At 45.3% G+C, this 17,484-nt stretch overlaps 1 protein-coding gene across 1 annotated transcript in view; it reads right to left on the bottom strand.

The window, feature by feature from the left end:
• Positions 1-2,968: 2,968 nt before the first annotated feature.
• BCAS2 (BCAS2 pre-mRNA processing factor) overlaps positions 2,969-17,484 on the bottom strand; it is an 82,387-nt gene continuing 67,871 nt past the window's right edge. Inside the window, exons 6-7 of the mRNA XM_069633395.1 lie at positions 3,725-3,805; positions 2,969-3,549 (exon numbers count right to left, since the gene is read on the bottom strand). Of these exons, the coding sequence (XP_069489496.1) occupies positions 3,417-3,549; positions 3,725-3,805 (214 nt within the window). The 3' untranslated portion in view covers positions 2,969-3,416. The remainder of the gene's footprint in view (positions 3,550-3,724; positions 3,806-17,484) is intronic.

Consider the following 17,484-nt stretch of genomic DNA (forward strand, 5'->3'; position numbering starts at 1 on the left):
CTAGGCCAGGTGTCATTCAGATCACACAAGTGCATGGGTAGGGGGGAGGAGGGGGAGGGAAAGTGCAGTACATGGGAAAAAGAATAAATAACAATAAGTAGAATGGCCCGTTGGTGGCAACTACCAGGATAAGTGCAGACATCAGGTGGTGGTGGGAATGTAAGGGATGCAGAAAAGTCCCAAGTGCGGGGGTTGCCAGGAAGGCAGGGCAGAGGTGCAATTGGCAGGGGGAGGGTAAAGAGTTTCTTGGCCCGAGATCAGAGGGTGGCCAGGTAACCAGTGCAGAATCAGTTTCAGCCAGGAAGTCAGCAGGGGAGAGGAGGAGAAAAAGCAGAAGCAAAGAGAAAGGTTTTGGAGGTGCTTCCGGAACCGGATTTGGTTCTTAAGTTTCAGGGAGGCTGTTCCAGAGGGAGGCCCCAGCCTAAGAAAAGACCTGCCACCAACTTGTCGCTTGGAGAAGCGACTAACCCGGAGGGAGTTGGAGGCGGATGAGCCAAGAGTTCGAGAAGGCAGATATTTAGGCAGGGAGAGTTGAGGGTATGGAGGCTCCAGAAGGCCTTGTGGACAATGCAGAGGATTTTGAACTTAATCCTCACAGCCACTGGGAGCCAGTGCAGAGTTTTCAGTCCCAGAGAGATACGATCCCTGCGCTTGAGGCCATACAAGTCTTGCAGTCCTGTTCTGGATGAGTTGCAGAGGGCGGAGAGTAGAAGAAGGCAGATTTAGAAAGAGGCTTTTGCAATAATACAGCCTAGAGAACCAAAGCTCTGGAGACAGTGAGCTTCAGGGGGAAGGAGAGGAAAGGAATACCACCTCTGAGGAGGTGCAGCTAGTAGTGGGACTTCTTAGAGACGCCAGAGATGTGAGGAGAGAAGCAGAGTGTGGAGTCAAAGATGACTCGGAGGTTTTTAGCCTCACAGGTGGGAGCAGGAAGAGGGCTAAGAGAGGTCGGTCAGAGTGACAGGAAAGGAGGGAGCGGGTGTGCCGAGGAGGAGAATCCTGGTCATAATGGCATGAAGGCAGAGATCATTGGCGGCACACCACTCCTGGATGGCGGACAGACATGAGAGAGGGAGAAGAGGTGGTTGAAGGTAGCCTGAAAATGAGCTGAGTGTCATCCGCATAGCACTGGAAGTTGGGGCAGAGCGCAGCAATGCGGTGGGCAAGAAGTGCCAGGTATTCGTTGAACAGATAGGGAGAGAGGTTAGGCCCCTGAGGAACACCACAGGTAGAGATAGTGGACATGAAGGACCCATGTTGAACCTGGGAGGGTCGATCAGAGAGTAACAAAGTCAGCCACGTCAGGGCCTGATCGGTGATCCCCAGGTTATCATGGAGCCGATTGAGAAGGATGGCTTGGCTGACCGTGTCCAAGGCAGAAGAAAGATCAAGTAAGATGAGGACACAGGGGGGTGTTGGAATCAAGGTTGGAGAGCAGGTCTGCATGGATGTTCAGGAGAGCAGTTTCCGTGCTTCTGGCAGCTATGAAGCCAGACTTATGTAGTTTATCACGTTATTGCATCACAAACCAATGCTTGTATGCATGGGCATCACGTTTGCTTAGACCATTATACAAATATATTTATACAAATATATTAAATGGAATACGGGGGAGAGCTGTGGGAAACATTGACAAAAGTTAGATCTTGATCCCAGTGTTAACTACATTTACAAACTTGCAATCCAACGATGCAAACAAATTGCGCATCAAGCACTTATGTCCATTGCATTAGGCACCGCCAGGCCAATTGAGAAGCATATCTCTCTGCGACAGTAGTGTTTTTCCTATGGATCCAATTTTATGGAAGTCTCCCTTTCCCATATATTCAGCTGGAAGGTGCCTGGAATCAAGCTCCAAGCACTGAGGCCAACCGAAACTAAATCCCATGTCCGAGAGCGACTTCTGCACCTGCGACCTTTGGGCAGCCCTCAAACGGACCAAGCCCAGACTAGTGTGTCCCCAATGGAATCCAGAGCCTCTGTAGAAAGCTGAGTCAGGGGGCAAACTAACATACCAGTCTCTTCTCTCCCCATGTCCTCTGTAGGGTTACATGGGCAGAAAGTCCTGTCTGGAGCCCTCGCCTTCTTGATTTTGGTAGGTGGAAACCTGTTCAATGATCCCTTCCGAGACCTACCCTAGTCTATGGGATTGAGTGAGCTACTTACCTGAACTTTGGATCATAACCACTGGCATGGTCCAATCACATAGTAAACCCATTTGTAAAGTAAACCTTTAAACTGGTGATTTAAGGGCTCAAGGCCGCACACCATCTTAAAGCTGGACATACTATGTGCAAGGGAACTGTTTTGCAGCTACCCTAAGTGCTTTCTACTGAACTTCTATTCATCGGAGTACTTACTGGTTTTACTATGCATTGGAGTACTTACTGGTTTTACACTGGTTATTGAATCAAACGCTTTCCATCTTCACTAAAGGGTGAAAGTGTTTATATATATTTCCTAGTAAGCATGTGACAATATCAGACGAAAGGTTTCATTTGCTTAGTGTGTATTTTAAAGGACTGATAGATCATATAGTTCTGCACTTTCCTTTAACTGGAATTATTGGCGTCACTCTGTGTTGACTCATTGTAGCCCTAGCACACTCGCACCCCCACTTCTTAACTCTTGAGCTTTACCACTCTGCTACCCTCCTTCATTCGGTTTAGGCAGACTATAGTGTCTTTCCTGTTCACCACAATAGGACTGCCTCCAGAAATCCCCCCCAGGGTTGATTTTGGAAATCCATATTAACAGGCAAGCACAGCCCGTCATGTCAGTTTACACACAGTGAGGAAACCTGGACACATGTACACCGACCCAGAGAAAGCTCAGATTTCTCAAGTGCAAATCAAGAATACTAGAAGTCTTCCCCTAAAGACGCAACAAGGAAAACGTGGCGCGTTTCAGCCACAGCTTACATTTTCAACATACCTGCCCCAGCCAAAAAATGTGCTTCAGAAAGCTCTTAACTTAAAGGTTTTCCTTTGTATTGTGAAAATCATGCCTCGTATGGAAGTGGAAGCATAAATGATACAGAGAACAGATGTTTATCAATAACATTAAACAAAAATATAGATTACAATCAGAACTTAAAACCCATATATGGATTCCTTCTTGAGTCATGAATTAAGACTTATCTGCTGTTAAACTATGACATAATGATTTAATGTACACAAAATATAACACCACTACATCTTTTCCCAGCATTATAGGTTTCCAGTTAGACTGACAACTCTATATGACAAAAGTCAAGGTTTCCTTCTTGGACGTGGTGCTTTCCCCACATAGTCAGCTGTTTGAGCCGAACAGATGTCAGGATGAACAGGCAGGCCCAACAATCAGTCGGATTTTAGTCCAATGTCTAGTACGATGCCACCGAGCTCCGCTCAACACTGAGCGTTCTGTGACAAGCTTCACTTTTTGTTCTCTTGCTTGATATTCTCTTTGTTCTCGTCTCCTTGCTGTTGCTTAATATGATGGATGTCAATTTCCAACTGGACGATGGCTCGCTCGATCTCATAGTTTTTGCTAACAAGGGACACCCACCTGGAAGAAAAGAGCAACACTGATTTATACCGATATGTCACACGCAACAGAGAAAACAATGTCCTTGTGAATTAGAATCCAGTTTAGAAAAGCGCACACGTTCTCTCTCCACTGAACAACAATGCTTCCATTCCTTTGTGGAATATAGAAAGCTAATTCATGAAGCTATACTCACGTAGATTCCATTTCGCGTAACTTAGCTCCGGCATTGAGCTGTATGTTCTTTCGCTGCCAATTAAGATCTTGGATATTTTTCCTGAAAAAAAATATACATTTTAATTTGGAATTAAAGTAAATTCACGTAGCACCACAAACCTTCAGATTTTAGTCACTACACTGACCACATGCATTAAGGGGAAAGGTGAAGTCCAGTTTACGCTCATGGAATCACAGTTAAACTGGACACATTCGCAAAGTGGATCCAGGTGTGCGTTACAGATTTTGTGTTGGGATGTGCTACTGAAGAGTTAAATATGCACAAATACAGCATCTAGTAATTTGTGCTGGGTAAATGCCATGTATGGGTGCAAATTTCAAGCTGGCTTCTAGCCAGGAATAAAAAGGCCATCCATACTCTGGCATGCAAACACAGACACCAAACCATTTTTTCCCCTCCAAGAGGGAATTATCACTCTCACGATGCTTGTAGCGAGTGGTTGTATTGGAAACGTGTACACAACAGAAGACTAGTCTGAATTTCACAATGTCCAAGAGCCAAAAAAAAAAATAAAAAAATAAGTAAAGAGCTTGGGTAGTGTGAAGGGTTTTCAGCTTAGTGCAGTTATGAATGCATAGATTACGAAGAAAGGCCTATTTGATAGAGACTTACACGGTTATTTTGCCTATAAGAGCACAAACATTACCCCAGTACCATTGTCTGCCTCAGCTCCATTTATATTTCAGGCCTGTCAATGGCATCAGTTGTACCTCAGTCGAATGAACAAATGCATTTTCAGCACTACCATGTTTTTCTTAATTATAGTTTTAGAAAAAGGTTCTACCATCACCAACGGTCTCTGTACATAAGGGACCACCAGCTTATCCTATTTTGCCATCCATAGAACAAGAAACTGCACTAACAGTACTCCCCACATCCTGCTCGCCTCACATACACACCCTAGAACTCGGTAAGGGTCCTTGAATGATCTCAAGAATGACCAAAGAAATCAAAGCATAGCAAGCTAACTCGCCCCCCCCCTTCCGGAATTCCGGAATAACAAATCATTGGACACAGAAAAACGAATAGCCACAAAATAGAAAGTAAATGGCCCTTATACAGACCACACATTGACAGACCCAATCTAAAACAAGCATGACAATTATTGGGAAGTGCCCTGCCTCGCTCGGTGGTTTCTACAGTGGTTTGCCCAACGGGGCTGGATTTAACCCCAAGGTAGCGCATGGTGGGTCCGGAGGCAGAGTTAGGGGACTTTTCCTTAAGTCTACCTCTGGTAAGACTTTATAAAACTATCTCTTGGTATACAGGCCCCAACTTCTAGCATTGTACTACTCAAGGTTTGGTAGTACGGCAGAGCAGCCAGGCTTACCTTAGGAGGGAGATGTGTGCTTTAGGTAAGTAAATTAACTCAGTAAACACATAGGCCCAAAGAAACTCTTGTACACGTGTAGTTCTAGTAACACATTTATTTTATACACACACAGTAAGGTTGAGGTAAGTACTAATCAGCATAATAAAAACAAATGCAATACTTCAGGTGAGCAACCCATAAGTAAAGAATTATACAAAACAGTTCAAATTAAGTAAAAACTTCTTATAGCAACTCAGAAAATGTTCTGTTGTATGAAGAAAAAGGTTCAACCACACCAACAATAGCAGGACAATATTAGAGGCTTGAATTCCCTTTCAGAGGCCTGAAAACTTTAACAGTCCTCCCCTATCGAGGTATACATTCTTCACAGTCAGATTGGAGGTAGTAGAGGTAAGGCACTGTTAGGGCAGATTTTTATGAAGTCCACCAAGGGCTTAGTAAAACAATTCAACTGAGACAGTACAAGCCTCCACTCTTCGTATAAGGCTGTACCACCAGAGTACATGATTGCGTAGACAGAACAGCCAGGCTCATCTTGGGAGGGAGAGAGGGCTGTAGGAAAGTACACTGAACCCATATCAAGGATTCAATAGAAACACTTACAACAAGAAGTATTATAAAAAATAAAGGGTTACTTTTAAATACAAGTAGGCCAAATTAAGTCTTTGGGTAAGTACTGGTCATAGAGTGATCAGCACATTTATAAAAACACACCAAAATGCTTGGCGGTATACAGAGCACATCATACAACCTTATTCAGAATACCGAACAGTAATTCTAGGGAAGTCCAACCTTATCATACACATTTAGTATAGGTCACACGTATTCATGGGGAGTAAAAACCATTAGTTACTTTTAGATTACTTTCTGTAATACAAGGGTAGTAGACCCTGCCAGTTATGCAGTGACGCGCAACAAAGAAATCACATAATAAACTAACTTGCAAATATACTTTTCTGAATAGTTGAAGACACATTCAAGGAACATTAAAAACCTATACCTATTATTCAGGATAACAGTTATACCAGTCGAGTAAACCCTATATACTTTTTAGGAGCCATCAGCAACTTTAAAAAACAGACCAGGGAAAGAAAAACCCAATGTTACATTTCATGAATGACTCAATGTTATTCTAGGTAGGTAGAACCCAAGGCAGACTTATTCTAAAATCGGCTGTACAGCAAGTTAGGGGAAGCAAGACCCAGTTGGAAAACCTATACACCTAGTCTCTGAAAGAAACAGGGTAGTCAACATTACTTTTGGGAAGAGGCACAACTAAATTCACAGGTGAATAACTTAATCTTACATCTACTTTGTTACAATGGTGAAACAGTTTAAGGAAAATAAGACTTTACACATACTTTTCAGAATGGCAGAGCATTTCCAAGGTAGGTAAAATAACCTTACACATACTTTTACAAGTGGCAGAACACCATCAAGTAAAAACGTTTTGTAACTTTTCACTCTCAAGAGTTACAGTTACCAACTAACTTTTTCACAATTTAGTAATTTTAAACACTCGTTCTATTTTTCCAGGCAGAATCCTTTACTTATTCCAGTCCTTCCCTATTCTATTGCATGAGTTCACTCAAGGGCAGAAGAGGGACCCTAGTGGTATAGGAACCAGCTATAGGCAGGGTGAGATATGCTTCTGTTGCAGGTAAAAGACATTATTCCTATGGAAGACTGTTCAACAAGTAGTTCACTGTAAAGGGACCAGGGGCTTCAGTGAAGACACCCCAGGCGGATCCAGCTGCGGCCTGGGTGCACTGAATGAGAGGAATCACAACAACAAGAACACCCCAAAGCTTCACAGAAATCACACAGACTTAAGGTAAATAAATACCCCAGCCAACACAGTACCTTAGCACAGAAGAGTTCCAGCAAGAAGACTTCAGGATCTGCAGCCAAAAACTTGGTCATTGAATTCCTTTAGGAAGACGGATGACAGGACACGAAGGGTTTTTGCAGCACAGATCATGGAGAAGGCTCCAGGCAAGAGTTTCTTCACAGCTGGATGTAGCTCAGGATTTTGGCGCCCTTTTCGGGAGCCAGAAGACTGAATATCGACGGTCAGATTCCTGTCGTTTGCAAGGTCCAGCACCCTGGTGAAGGAACCTTTTCAGACTCTGTTCATGTCTCTGGAGGTCCAGCAGGATGCCCACAAAGTTTCAGTAAGATTCTGAATTTGGAAGACCATGCACCACACAATGGCTTGAGGTCCCAGGGTATTGCAGCCCCGCGAGATCATAGCACGACGTGGGATGGCTCAAAATGCAGGTCTCGAGTCTAGTAGGTCTTGTTAGGGAGAATTCTCTGTTTAGGCTGAATTTCCTAACCTAGTGAGTCCCCCAGCAGCTTTGCTGGATTTCTGGAGTTTTTTTTTTCCATCCTCCAAGAGTGAGACTCTTTCTCCCACTCTTGGACATGAATGTGTGTAATTCCTTTGAATGTCAATGTGTTCTATGGGCTATGGGGTCTTTTACTCCATAGGGTCTCATATGTTTTGCTATGTGTGTTACACCGCACCCTCCGTGCCGTAGCACTGGGGCGTCCTAGCGGACCTCCATCATAGACTCCATACCCGGGGACTGACTACTGCCTCCCCGGGCATGTAAAGTCACCATTGGCTTTACTAGACCTAAATTTGCTAACAGAACTAGTACAAACCATCCTATTGTGGACGTGCTAGTAGGGGGTAATTCGATTACTCCTGGGTCTGTTATTCGAGGGGGCACTGTCCCGTCCCTCCTCGTCGAGTTTTGGCTGGTGGCAGTGGAAACTACTTGTTATATACAACCTCGAATGTAACCCTATGGGATTCGTCCCATTGTTGGAGATGGATACTTTTTCTCATTAATCTCCAACATACCACCGGTTTACTTATCTTAAATAAGTCTATCGGATGGTATTTTCTGCCAGAACTCTGCTTTTTAAAATGGTGTCTGTGTTCGTCTCTGTGACTCCTAAACCAAAGGTTGAGCCCTTTGTTCCACTTTTGGCGGGCTTCTGTACAGAGACCCTCCAAAGTGGTGCCATTGTGACTGGGTTACCACAGGGGTGTGGGAAGGGATTTAGGCACCCTGGACCGAGTTGCCTTGCCAACTCCGGTCGCACTCTGGTGTGATTGGCCCAAGTGGTGAGCCTCCCCGCTCACCACTTAGCATGTTATGAGTGACAGCTAGGCTGAATGAATGGGGGTTTTCTGCATAAAAGCAGGGCTTTTGGGACTGGATCTTCAGAAGTCGCCACAGGACCCAAGAATCCAACAAGGGTAAAGCTGAGCCGACCTGCAACGACGACACCTCCGGTGGAGCCCTGCGGAACCGACTCACCACTTCCTGACGACAGAGGAGATCTCCCTGCCGGAGAATCTCTTCCCCTGACTGGTGGGAACAACCAGTCCTCTTTGCTTTTTCTTCGCCTCAGGACGCAGTGGTCGAATTGCCCGTGCAGAGCACCTCGGCAACCGGATAGCCACTACCCCTGTACCGCGACCAAAAGGTGGTGCCTTGTGACGGAGCACTCCGCGGCTGGTCTCTTCCCTGGTGGTGCAACGATCTTCGACGACGAGATCATCTCTTCTCTTGGCAAAGACCGGACGTGCATCCACCACCAGGAACAACTGCCCCCGCCGGAGCTGTCTCTCCACAATCAAGGTACTGTGTCTGCCTGGCTTCGTTTGTTGCCGGATAGAGTGAGGTGTCTTAATCCCCGCCTCTCTATAGGGTCGCCTCCAAGCTTTCTCTAGCGTGTTCTGAACTGGACCAATCTGCCGATAACAATTTGCTACAAAGACTCGAACGCATTTCTACTAAGATACTTTTTGGGACATATCGCCTTGCCTCTCTCCGAGTGGGCCTGGCCTCTGAACTTTGGAATCTACAGTGGTTCTTGCCTTGCATCGTTGTTCTTACACGTATTGGTATTGAGTTGATTTCTTAACCCGCCCTTTTCTCTCCCAACCTAATGAATACTAGAGTGCCATCTAGGTTAACACATACACCTCTGTCTGCAAATAAGTGATGCCATTGAACCTAGACTTGTCGAACTATTGTTAGAGGGATTGATCTTTTTCTTATAGTAATTGCGATTGAAGTTGTTTGCCGTATTAGTGCCAGAGTGTTTTATATAGATGTGTCGTTAGAAATAAATACCTTTATATCTTTAAACCGAAGCCTTGTTCCGTGTTTGCTTGTTCTACTGTGTAAATTGCCCTATTTTGTATACTCCACATACTGCCTAACTCTTCTTGAGGGAAGTCTGACTGCGCAGCCACAGCTACCAAGTGAATCTGTGTGGTACAGACTGCTACCAAGTGGGTTTACTGCCAAACACCTGTTGTCCTAAACCTTTTGCAGTGGTCCCAGAGGGAACTGCACAGGATTCCGCCTAACAGGTCTCACCAAGCTCTGGGTCAGGGGTCATTATTTTCGGAGTCCCAAGGTCGATTGGAAGGAAGGGTAACAGCAGTCTCCCATTACATAAAAGGGTCTCAGGTTGCTGGAAATAGTCTGTCGCGTTCTCTTCATCTCCCTCTTCAGATTTGGTTCCAGTGGCCAACTACCTCTTCAGCTTCCAGGATCAGACTGTTATGCAGGAATCCAGACAAACAGCCAAGCAGCATTCAAAAATGGGGGGTTGGCAGTCCTTTCAGGACAGCAAGCCTCCCAGTTTGAACTGGATTCTCGCAGTCAGGCTTAAAGATAAAGGACTGCAGATTTTGACTCCCTCTCTTTCTGCCTTCACAGACACTCTGGAGCCTGGGTGGGTTTGACCGAAGTCTCCAGCCAAAGATAAAATTGACACAAAGGATTTTCCCGCCCTGGAAATCAGGTGAAGGGAAAAGCCTGCAGTATAGGTGCACCGAATTAGTAAAAAGGTTCACTGCCACGAGCCATTAAAGGTACGCTTGGCCATGCAACAGAAATGGTACAGCTAGCAGAAAGGGGATACATTGCATCGCCCCAGCACTCCACATAAGGTAGGGTGTGCTGGTTTCACCTAACAAAATGTAAAAGGGATCCAGAGATACTTTCTACCCTGAGAGGTTTAGTTCTCACAAGGTTAGCCAGAGAAAGTTAAAAGGGGAGTCCAAGGGCAACCCTGCAAGGATAAAAAAGGTATAACATTTGTCAAAGACGATCAAATTAAAAAGACACTAAGGAGAGTCTTTAAAATGACACAGATAAAAACAGTAAAAGATTCTTTGAGTGTGGAAAAGGGGTTCCCACTCATTGACGTATAGGGAAAAATAATTACTGGTAAAGCAATAGGTTCTGGGGTTGACACAGGTCAGGAAGATTCATCATTGCTATACAGATCTTACTTAATGGGCACAAAAGCAGAAAAGGCAAAGTTCCAGAGAATTCTTCTATTACAAATAATGTGTTTGTGGGTCAAAAAGGATTCAGGGACCTCGGGAAAGGCTCCCTATGGGTGCACAAGCATTAGGCCTGGTCGAACGATATGGGCGAACTCCCAAACACTGGAATCAGCAATCCAGCAACAAAGGAGCGACAGAATGACTTGAGGTATGTACTACCACGATTACCCGAGAAGTTATGAAAGATGCAGCTGGATTCTTCCACATTGCAGCACCAGTGGACCCGGCTTCTGCTCCTTGGCCGTGGTGACAAAAGGAAGGACACTGGAAAGGATGTCACAGCAGCAGTCAGGAGAAAGTACTCCCAGCAAAGGATTCTTCGTGCTCAGTCGTTCTGCAGTTTGGCGTTCAAAGGCACCAAGGATGAACATTTACCACCCGGTCAACCCTCCTCAATTCTTCAGTCAGGCAATCTGGTGAGGGGAGTTTGAGGCGGGGTGCAGGTGGTGGGTGGAATCTGGTCTCTGAAGGTCCAACTGGAGCTCCCCACAGTTCTGGGAGGATTAGTTTATGGGAAGACAATGCATGCAATAGGGTCTGAGGTTCTCGGGTATTGCCGTTTGCAGACCAGGAAGGTCAAACACGTCGCGGGATGACTCATTTTGCAGGCCGACTTATGGCTAGTTGGTCCCATCAGCCAAAAGGAAGATGCCGTCCTCTTCAGAGCTCCTCTGTCGATTTGAAAACAGGGTCAGGACAGCCGCGGTTGCTGGAACGGGCTGCAGGCTTCTCTGGTCGTCTTCTTCGGTTCTTCCGTTCCAGTGATCGGCATGTCTTCTGCCTCAGGATCCTGGTCTTTTATCAGGAATTCACACATGCTTTGCAAACTCTCCCTGCGGTTTGCAGAAAGGGGCGGATGGCTGTCCAATCAGGACAGCCAGCCCCCCAGTGGGAACTGGTTTCTCTCTGGCACACCTGGAGACAAAGGACCAGGATGTTTCGGGACCCTGCCTCACTTCCTGCCTTTCCAGACACACTGGAGCCTGGGCGGGATTCAGGGCTGAAGCCTGCCAATGGTAAACTACACAAAGGACTCAAATGCAAACAACAGAGTATAAGCCCACAAGAAACTAACAAGAAATGGCGAAAACGGAAAACGTGGGACATTTTGTGAAAAAGTTCACCCTGTGGCGCAGCCTGCAGATACAGGTCACTAGGTAGTAAAAAAGAAACCACTGACTGCAGCCATTCAAGTGAGTTAGTGCAACAACATTTTAAATGAGGAATGGGTTAAATGAATTACTATGTAACCCCACAGCACTCCACATAGGGTGGTGTGTGCTGGACCCATAAAGTAAAGGGTCATCTTACTATTCCTGGGCACAGTAGTTCACCCACGAAGATGTAGGTAAACATTGAGAAGTCCAAAGTACTTCTAAGTGGCACTGCACAAAAGGTGGTGTGTGTCACAGTGCAAAATCAGATGTCTATGGAGTTTACAAGACTCCATAAAACAGTAAGGCGCATAGAAAATCAGTCAGGAAAACACACGAGTGAGAAAAGGGCCCCACTCACTCAGGAGTAAAAATTTAAAAACCCCAAGTCGAGCAAACGAGCTGGGGGTCTCTAAGATTAAAGGGAATTGGCACAGAAATGAAAATTCTCCCCAACAAAGCCGTCATCATGGGTATGTCACATCAGCTTGACTCTACACCAGTTGCCTCCTGAGGCAGCTGTATTGTCCTTCCTCAGAGTCTGGAAGACCAGATAAGCGTGTGGCAGACCGAGGACAGCCTAAAACGAGGAATGGCCCAATCCCAAAGCAGGGCTGTAAACCATGCCAGGGATGGAGCCCAACAGCTGACAAACCGTAGTCCCCTTTCACCCAAAAGATTGTGTTGTAGGGCTACAGCCTTGTAATAAGCACAAGGTATGAAAATGGAGGCAGCTACAGTAGGAGGCCAGAGACTGGAACGCTACAGAACCAGGATTGTGGAACGACTCAGAGGACCTGGAGGGGGAAGCAGAGCATAGGAGACTGGAAGAGAGGCCCATAAAACTAGAGCCCGGGAGCTGAAGGAGAGACCAAGAGACCACGGACTGGAGCTTCTGGTAAGGAGTGAAGGAGTGGAGGCCAAAGGTAATAAAGGTGACCAGAGTGAGGGTGGTGCCAGAGGAGTGAAGAAGATGCAAGAAATAGTTGTGAATTAGACAAGATTATTGAGGATCGGGTTAGCGAGCAGAGGGTTAAGGAGGTGAAAAGGATATTTGTGACCGAGATGATCCTGAGAAATCTGGTGGTGCCCAGAGAAGGTGGGAGTGACGAGCAAGACCTGGAAAATACTTATTGCAAACAAGACGATGCCCAAAGGGGGTAAAGCAGCTGGGAGAGATTGTGAGTGTATGGAGAAATAGGATTAGGGAGGAAGTCGAGGAAGAGAGCAATGCAGAGACAAACAGACAACAAGTTGGAACAGGAGTTGGTAAAGGAAGCAGAGGAGTGAAGAACAGAATGACAATCAGGACAACAGAAGGATAATTTTGTGCAGTAATAAAGACAAGATATAACCGAGTGGAGACTGCAATACAGATACCAGAGGAGGTAGGCCAGTTCTGCAAGAGACAACTCGAGGATCAGCAAAGAAGGGTAAAAGCTGTGCGGAGTCGGAAATTCATAAACCAATCATAGGATGGAGAAATGTAATAGTGGGCCTCCCTCCTTGTCCTGGTCCACATCATGGGCTTTAGTACCTACCATGCCCACACCCCAGGTCCTTTATTTTCTGCACCCCAGATTCAGAGGCTCGCACAGAGGTATAGCACTTTGTGGTGCAGAAGGCAGAGACAAGAAAAAGGCTAAGAAAGAAATGGGAGACATGAAAACCAGTTTCATGGAGGACTATTCCTGAACCCTTTCAGAAAGCAAGAAAATGGGAATCAAAAACTTTGCTTAAAGATTCATTGGTTACAAATAAAGTGCTGACCCGGGAAGGGAATCCTGGTACATTCTAAGATGGCTGGAAAGGTTTCTCTATCTTTAAGTTGCCCTGCAATTTTAGTTAGAAATTTCAGAACCTATCCGGACATGTTTCAGTTGCACTTTGTAATCTAGAGTGTCACTCTGAGCATTGGCAGGGGTTAAGATTAATTTAAATTCTTTTAGCCATCACCTCTTTGGTTTTGCTTCTGTTGCACTGTATGCCATCCCTGTTGATTATTTTGCCAATGCACTGTTATAGTTCCCTAATAAACCACTTACGTGTTCTATGTTCGTCTGGTCACGGATCCTCCAACTGTGAAATTACATAAAAAGAAAATTGACTAATAAAGATTTTTTTCAGATTGCATACATCGATGTCCTTCAAGAACTCCAGAGTGAGGAAAAACCTCCAAGTGTGCTGACTAATTACCTTACTCCAACCCAATTCATCTGCAAACAAATTGCCATTTTGTTTCATCTCAACATCCTAGCTATTCACCAAGAACTCCCTAGTGGACGTTCCCCTCTATTCAGATTCTGCCCCACTCTACGGCCAAGTATACCACTACCTATCCATTCAACATAGAATGAGTTGTCCCTCAATCTTCCCTCCAACTCTATAACTGAGTAGAGCCAAAAACTCTGGATCCCCTAAAGGCCTTTGCCCAGCCATAATTCTCAAAATTTTCCTCAAAATCCAGCCTAAATATACCTTCAACATTGGATCATATCCCCATAACTAAGATTTTCCCAAGTATTACATTTTTAAAAGAAGCCATCCCTAGACCATGGAGACCCTGAACATTTTCGTCCCATGGCTCGCTTACCGTTTCCAAGAAAACCCCATTCTCCCCTCAATTGCAGAGCTTTGTGGAAGCTGCTGGCATTCCGATGTCTTCCCTGGATAAAGACTGCTATGAGAAACATTTAGCCGATTCAGGATGACCGTGCCAGTGCTCCGATTGAGTCCTTTAGATCTTTCAGGAGCATTCAACATCCTCTTCGGCTGTCAAGGAATTGTTTGGGTCCTGGACTGGATTAAAGTATGTTCATAATCAACCAGCTGTTTCCACTTTCAAATCCACTAAATGTTGAGTCACATTCAGGGTTTTGCAGGGTTCAGCCCTGTCCCAATTAGTTACTATTCTGCATTTCCAGCCTCTTTTCAAGTGCCTCTGTTCTTTCAGACGGACCTCTCTCAAGTAAACCAATAACATGCAAACCTTTCTATGGCCAGATGGATGTTGGGGAGATTTTCTAAATACAGTCTGGTGATAGTGATAAAATGGATTCCCTCAAGTTATGTGACTTTTCCAAGTGGTAGCTAAACAGAACTGTCAGAACCCCCTCCCCCTAGAAGGGAAGAAGGGTGGCAATAATGCACAGTTGAAACACACAATTATTTACATTGCAACTACTGAAAACATACTCTATCAAGTTGTGCACACAAAAAGACCTACCTTACAGGTAAGCTCTATATTTAATAAATAAAACAATGGTGTGGCCCCTAGGGGACACCAAACTACAATTCCACCAAGTAGTCAAACATTGCAATCGGTTAAGTACATTAGTTCAGCACTGTATCAGAATTTAGAAGAGTTAAAAAAATGTTTTCCACCGGAAAACACAGACCCAAGACAAAAGCCAGCAGTTCTAGGAAAGAACTGTCTCAAGACACCAACTGCTTAAGGGAGCTGCCGATGCAGAGGGCTGAAAGGCTCAAGCAGACAAGGCACGCGACCTTAAGGTGATCCAGATGAAGATCCAACGAAGACATCCATGAGCAACGATTGCAGAGGTGGACCAGAGAAGCAAAGACAAATACTGCATTATCCAGTGCTCAGGGGGATCAGTGTGCAGATAAAGCCACAAGACTGGACCAACGATGCAGCTGGAGTCACAGGGACCTCAAAGATGTGAAACAGGCATCACAGAATAGGGTACAGAAAGGAATTTCAGGGCCAGCGCAGGTCACACTTACAGGTCCAAGTTACTATGTGGAAGCAGAGCCCACTAGTGATGGAAGAATGCAACCAACAGTGAAGCGGATTGTTGAACCCACCTCTCCAAGAAGCCACACTTGACACAGCAACTGAAGAGAATGTAGACTTGATTGCATCAAATGTATGGAACATTTATTTTTGTAGATTTCCTTCATTGGCTTCAATGAAGTCACCAGTATATGTAAGGGTGTGCCTCGTGACTGATTTTTGGTATAATGAGGAGCTTATGAATCACTCACCCATTTAACTTACTTCTTTTGAAGCACACTTTGGTTATAATTGCAGGACAGGTCTCTCCAAATGTCTTTCCACCTTAATTTTTACATTGTCGCACAATCCACCTAAAGTGGAATGCTGGAGAAACACAGTGTCCCCTTAGCCTTATTTGTAGGTAACATTGTGGCTACTTTTGTGATGTGTTCTGAACAGGATCATGGCAGTGATTGTGACTCTTTCCCAGTGCACTGCTTTGTCGTGCCCCCCTCCACCCATAGTGCTTTAAGTACCATATAATAGAATCAGCAGCTCCTCCTGGTTTAAGTCTTGTTCTTTGTGCCATCTTTTTTGCTGGCAGTCTGCCTGCCCCCTCAGGTCAGAAACAGCCATGTATGGTCATGCACTTTAGTGAGAGCTCTACAAAGGACACCCAGTCAGTGGTTTTAACTGAGGGGTGGGACTGGATGATTCCCTAATCCCCACTCCAGACAAAATAAGTCTGGTTGTTGGGCAGCTTGTGTGATAGCTAGTGGACCATGAATGGACAACCCATAACATTTTAATATGTCCTTTTCATTGAAGGGCTGAGGTCTTCCCCCAGCATGAATGGGAGCCAATCAGTAAGTCGATCACAGAATCCAAGCATCAGAAGATGGACTGCCAAAGAACCAATAGAAGACTGTGGCTGTAACCAGCAATGGCTGAAACAATCAGCAGGGTTGCACATCTCCGTCTTCAACTTGAACGGGAAGAGCCAACTTGGTGCCTTCATCTGTTAAATGGTGGGACCGACCAGTTTGAACCTCTGCACTGCTTTCCTTGTTTGCCAACGGCCAGGACTGGATTTCTATACTCTGGCCTGGTGGACAATTGTATACGAGGCCCACCTAGTTAGTGACATGGACAACTCTAGGGGATGTAGCTAAACCAGTTCAAAAGGTGGCAATGGAGAGTGGCCAAGGCTACGTCTTAGGAAGGGGTGAGCCTGATCAAGGGTCCACAAGTGAAGTACTCAAAGATTACAATTAGACAGTTATACACGCTATATTTATAGATGCAAACACTACACAAATGACTATAAACAGGTAGTAATAGCACCCAAACTAATAATAAAATACATATATAGAGTCCCAGTAGCCAGTGCAATAAAACCACGATATCCCCACCCCACTGTACTGAAAGGCAAGGTATGGTTAGATTTGTGATGGCAATCCACAAGAGTAACAACACTAACATTAGAAGTCCAACCCCAAGTTAGCTGGGGCCTTATGCCTTTAAAGTTCCAGGTAGATTTGTACGGCAGGACAAAGTTAGGAGGAGGATCTTGTGGATGGGAAAACAGTTCCAGAAGTCAGGTAAGTGTCTATTCTTATTCTAGTGAAAGAAACTGTGCCAGCTTTTTGAGTGCTTGGCTGATTGGCCTTGCCATTGCTTGTTCGTGCAAGCAAACTATTGTAAACGTTTTTAAAAGTTAGCAAACTTTTAAAAAGGAGATGGGGGTTCAGGCAAGTACTACTGTAACTCATCCCCATACTCTGGTTTCTCTTTGGACTTGGCAGGTGCGTCAGAGGTCGTGTTTCTCACCATTTCTTCTAAAGATCTCTTGCCAGAGAGGGCTCCTCCAGTACAGCAGCAGAAGTGTGTTGCCAGTCCTTCATCCGACGGCTCTACGGTCTCTTCATGAGTCTTCAGCAACACAGGATACTTGGCTCCTTGCAGGATTTCTACCCGGATCTCTGGGGCATGGCTGTAGGACTCCTCTTATCCAAAGTCAGGTGAGTGCTCAGACTCCACCCTCCAATGGCAACATCTGCCCCACTCATACACACTAGCAATGGTCCAATCAAGGACCACTGTGGG

This window comes from Ambystoma mexicanum, chromosome 13 (genome assembly GCF_040938575.1).
Source record: "Ambystoma mexicanum isolate Mex_15411 chromosome 13, UKY_AmexF1_1, whole genome shotgun sequence".
Taxonomy (NCBI): Eukaryota; Metazoa; Chordata; class Amphibia; order Caudata; family Ambystomatidae; genus Ambystoma; species Ambystoma mexicanum.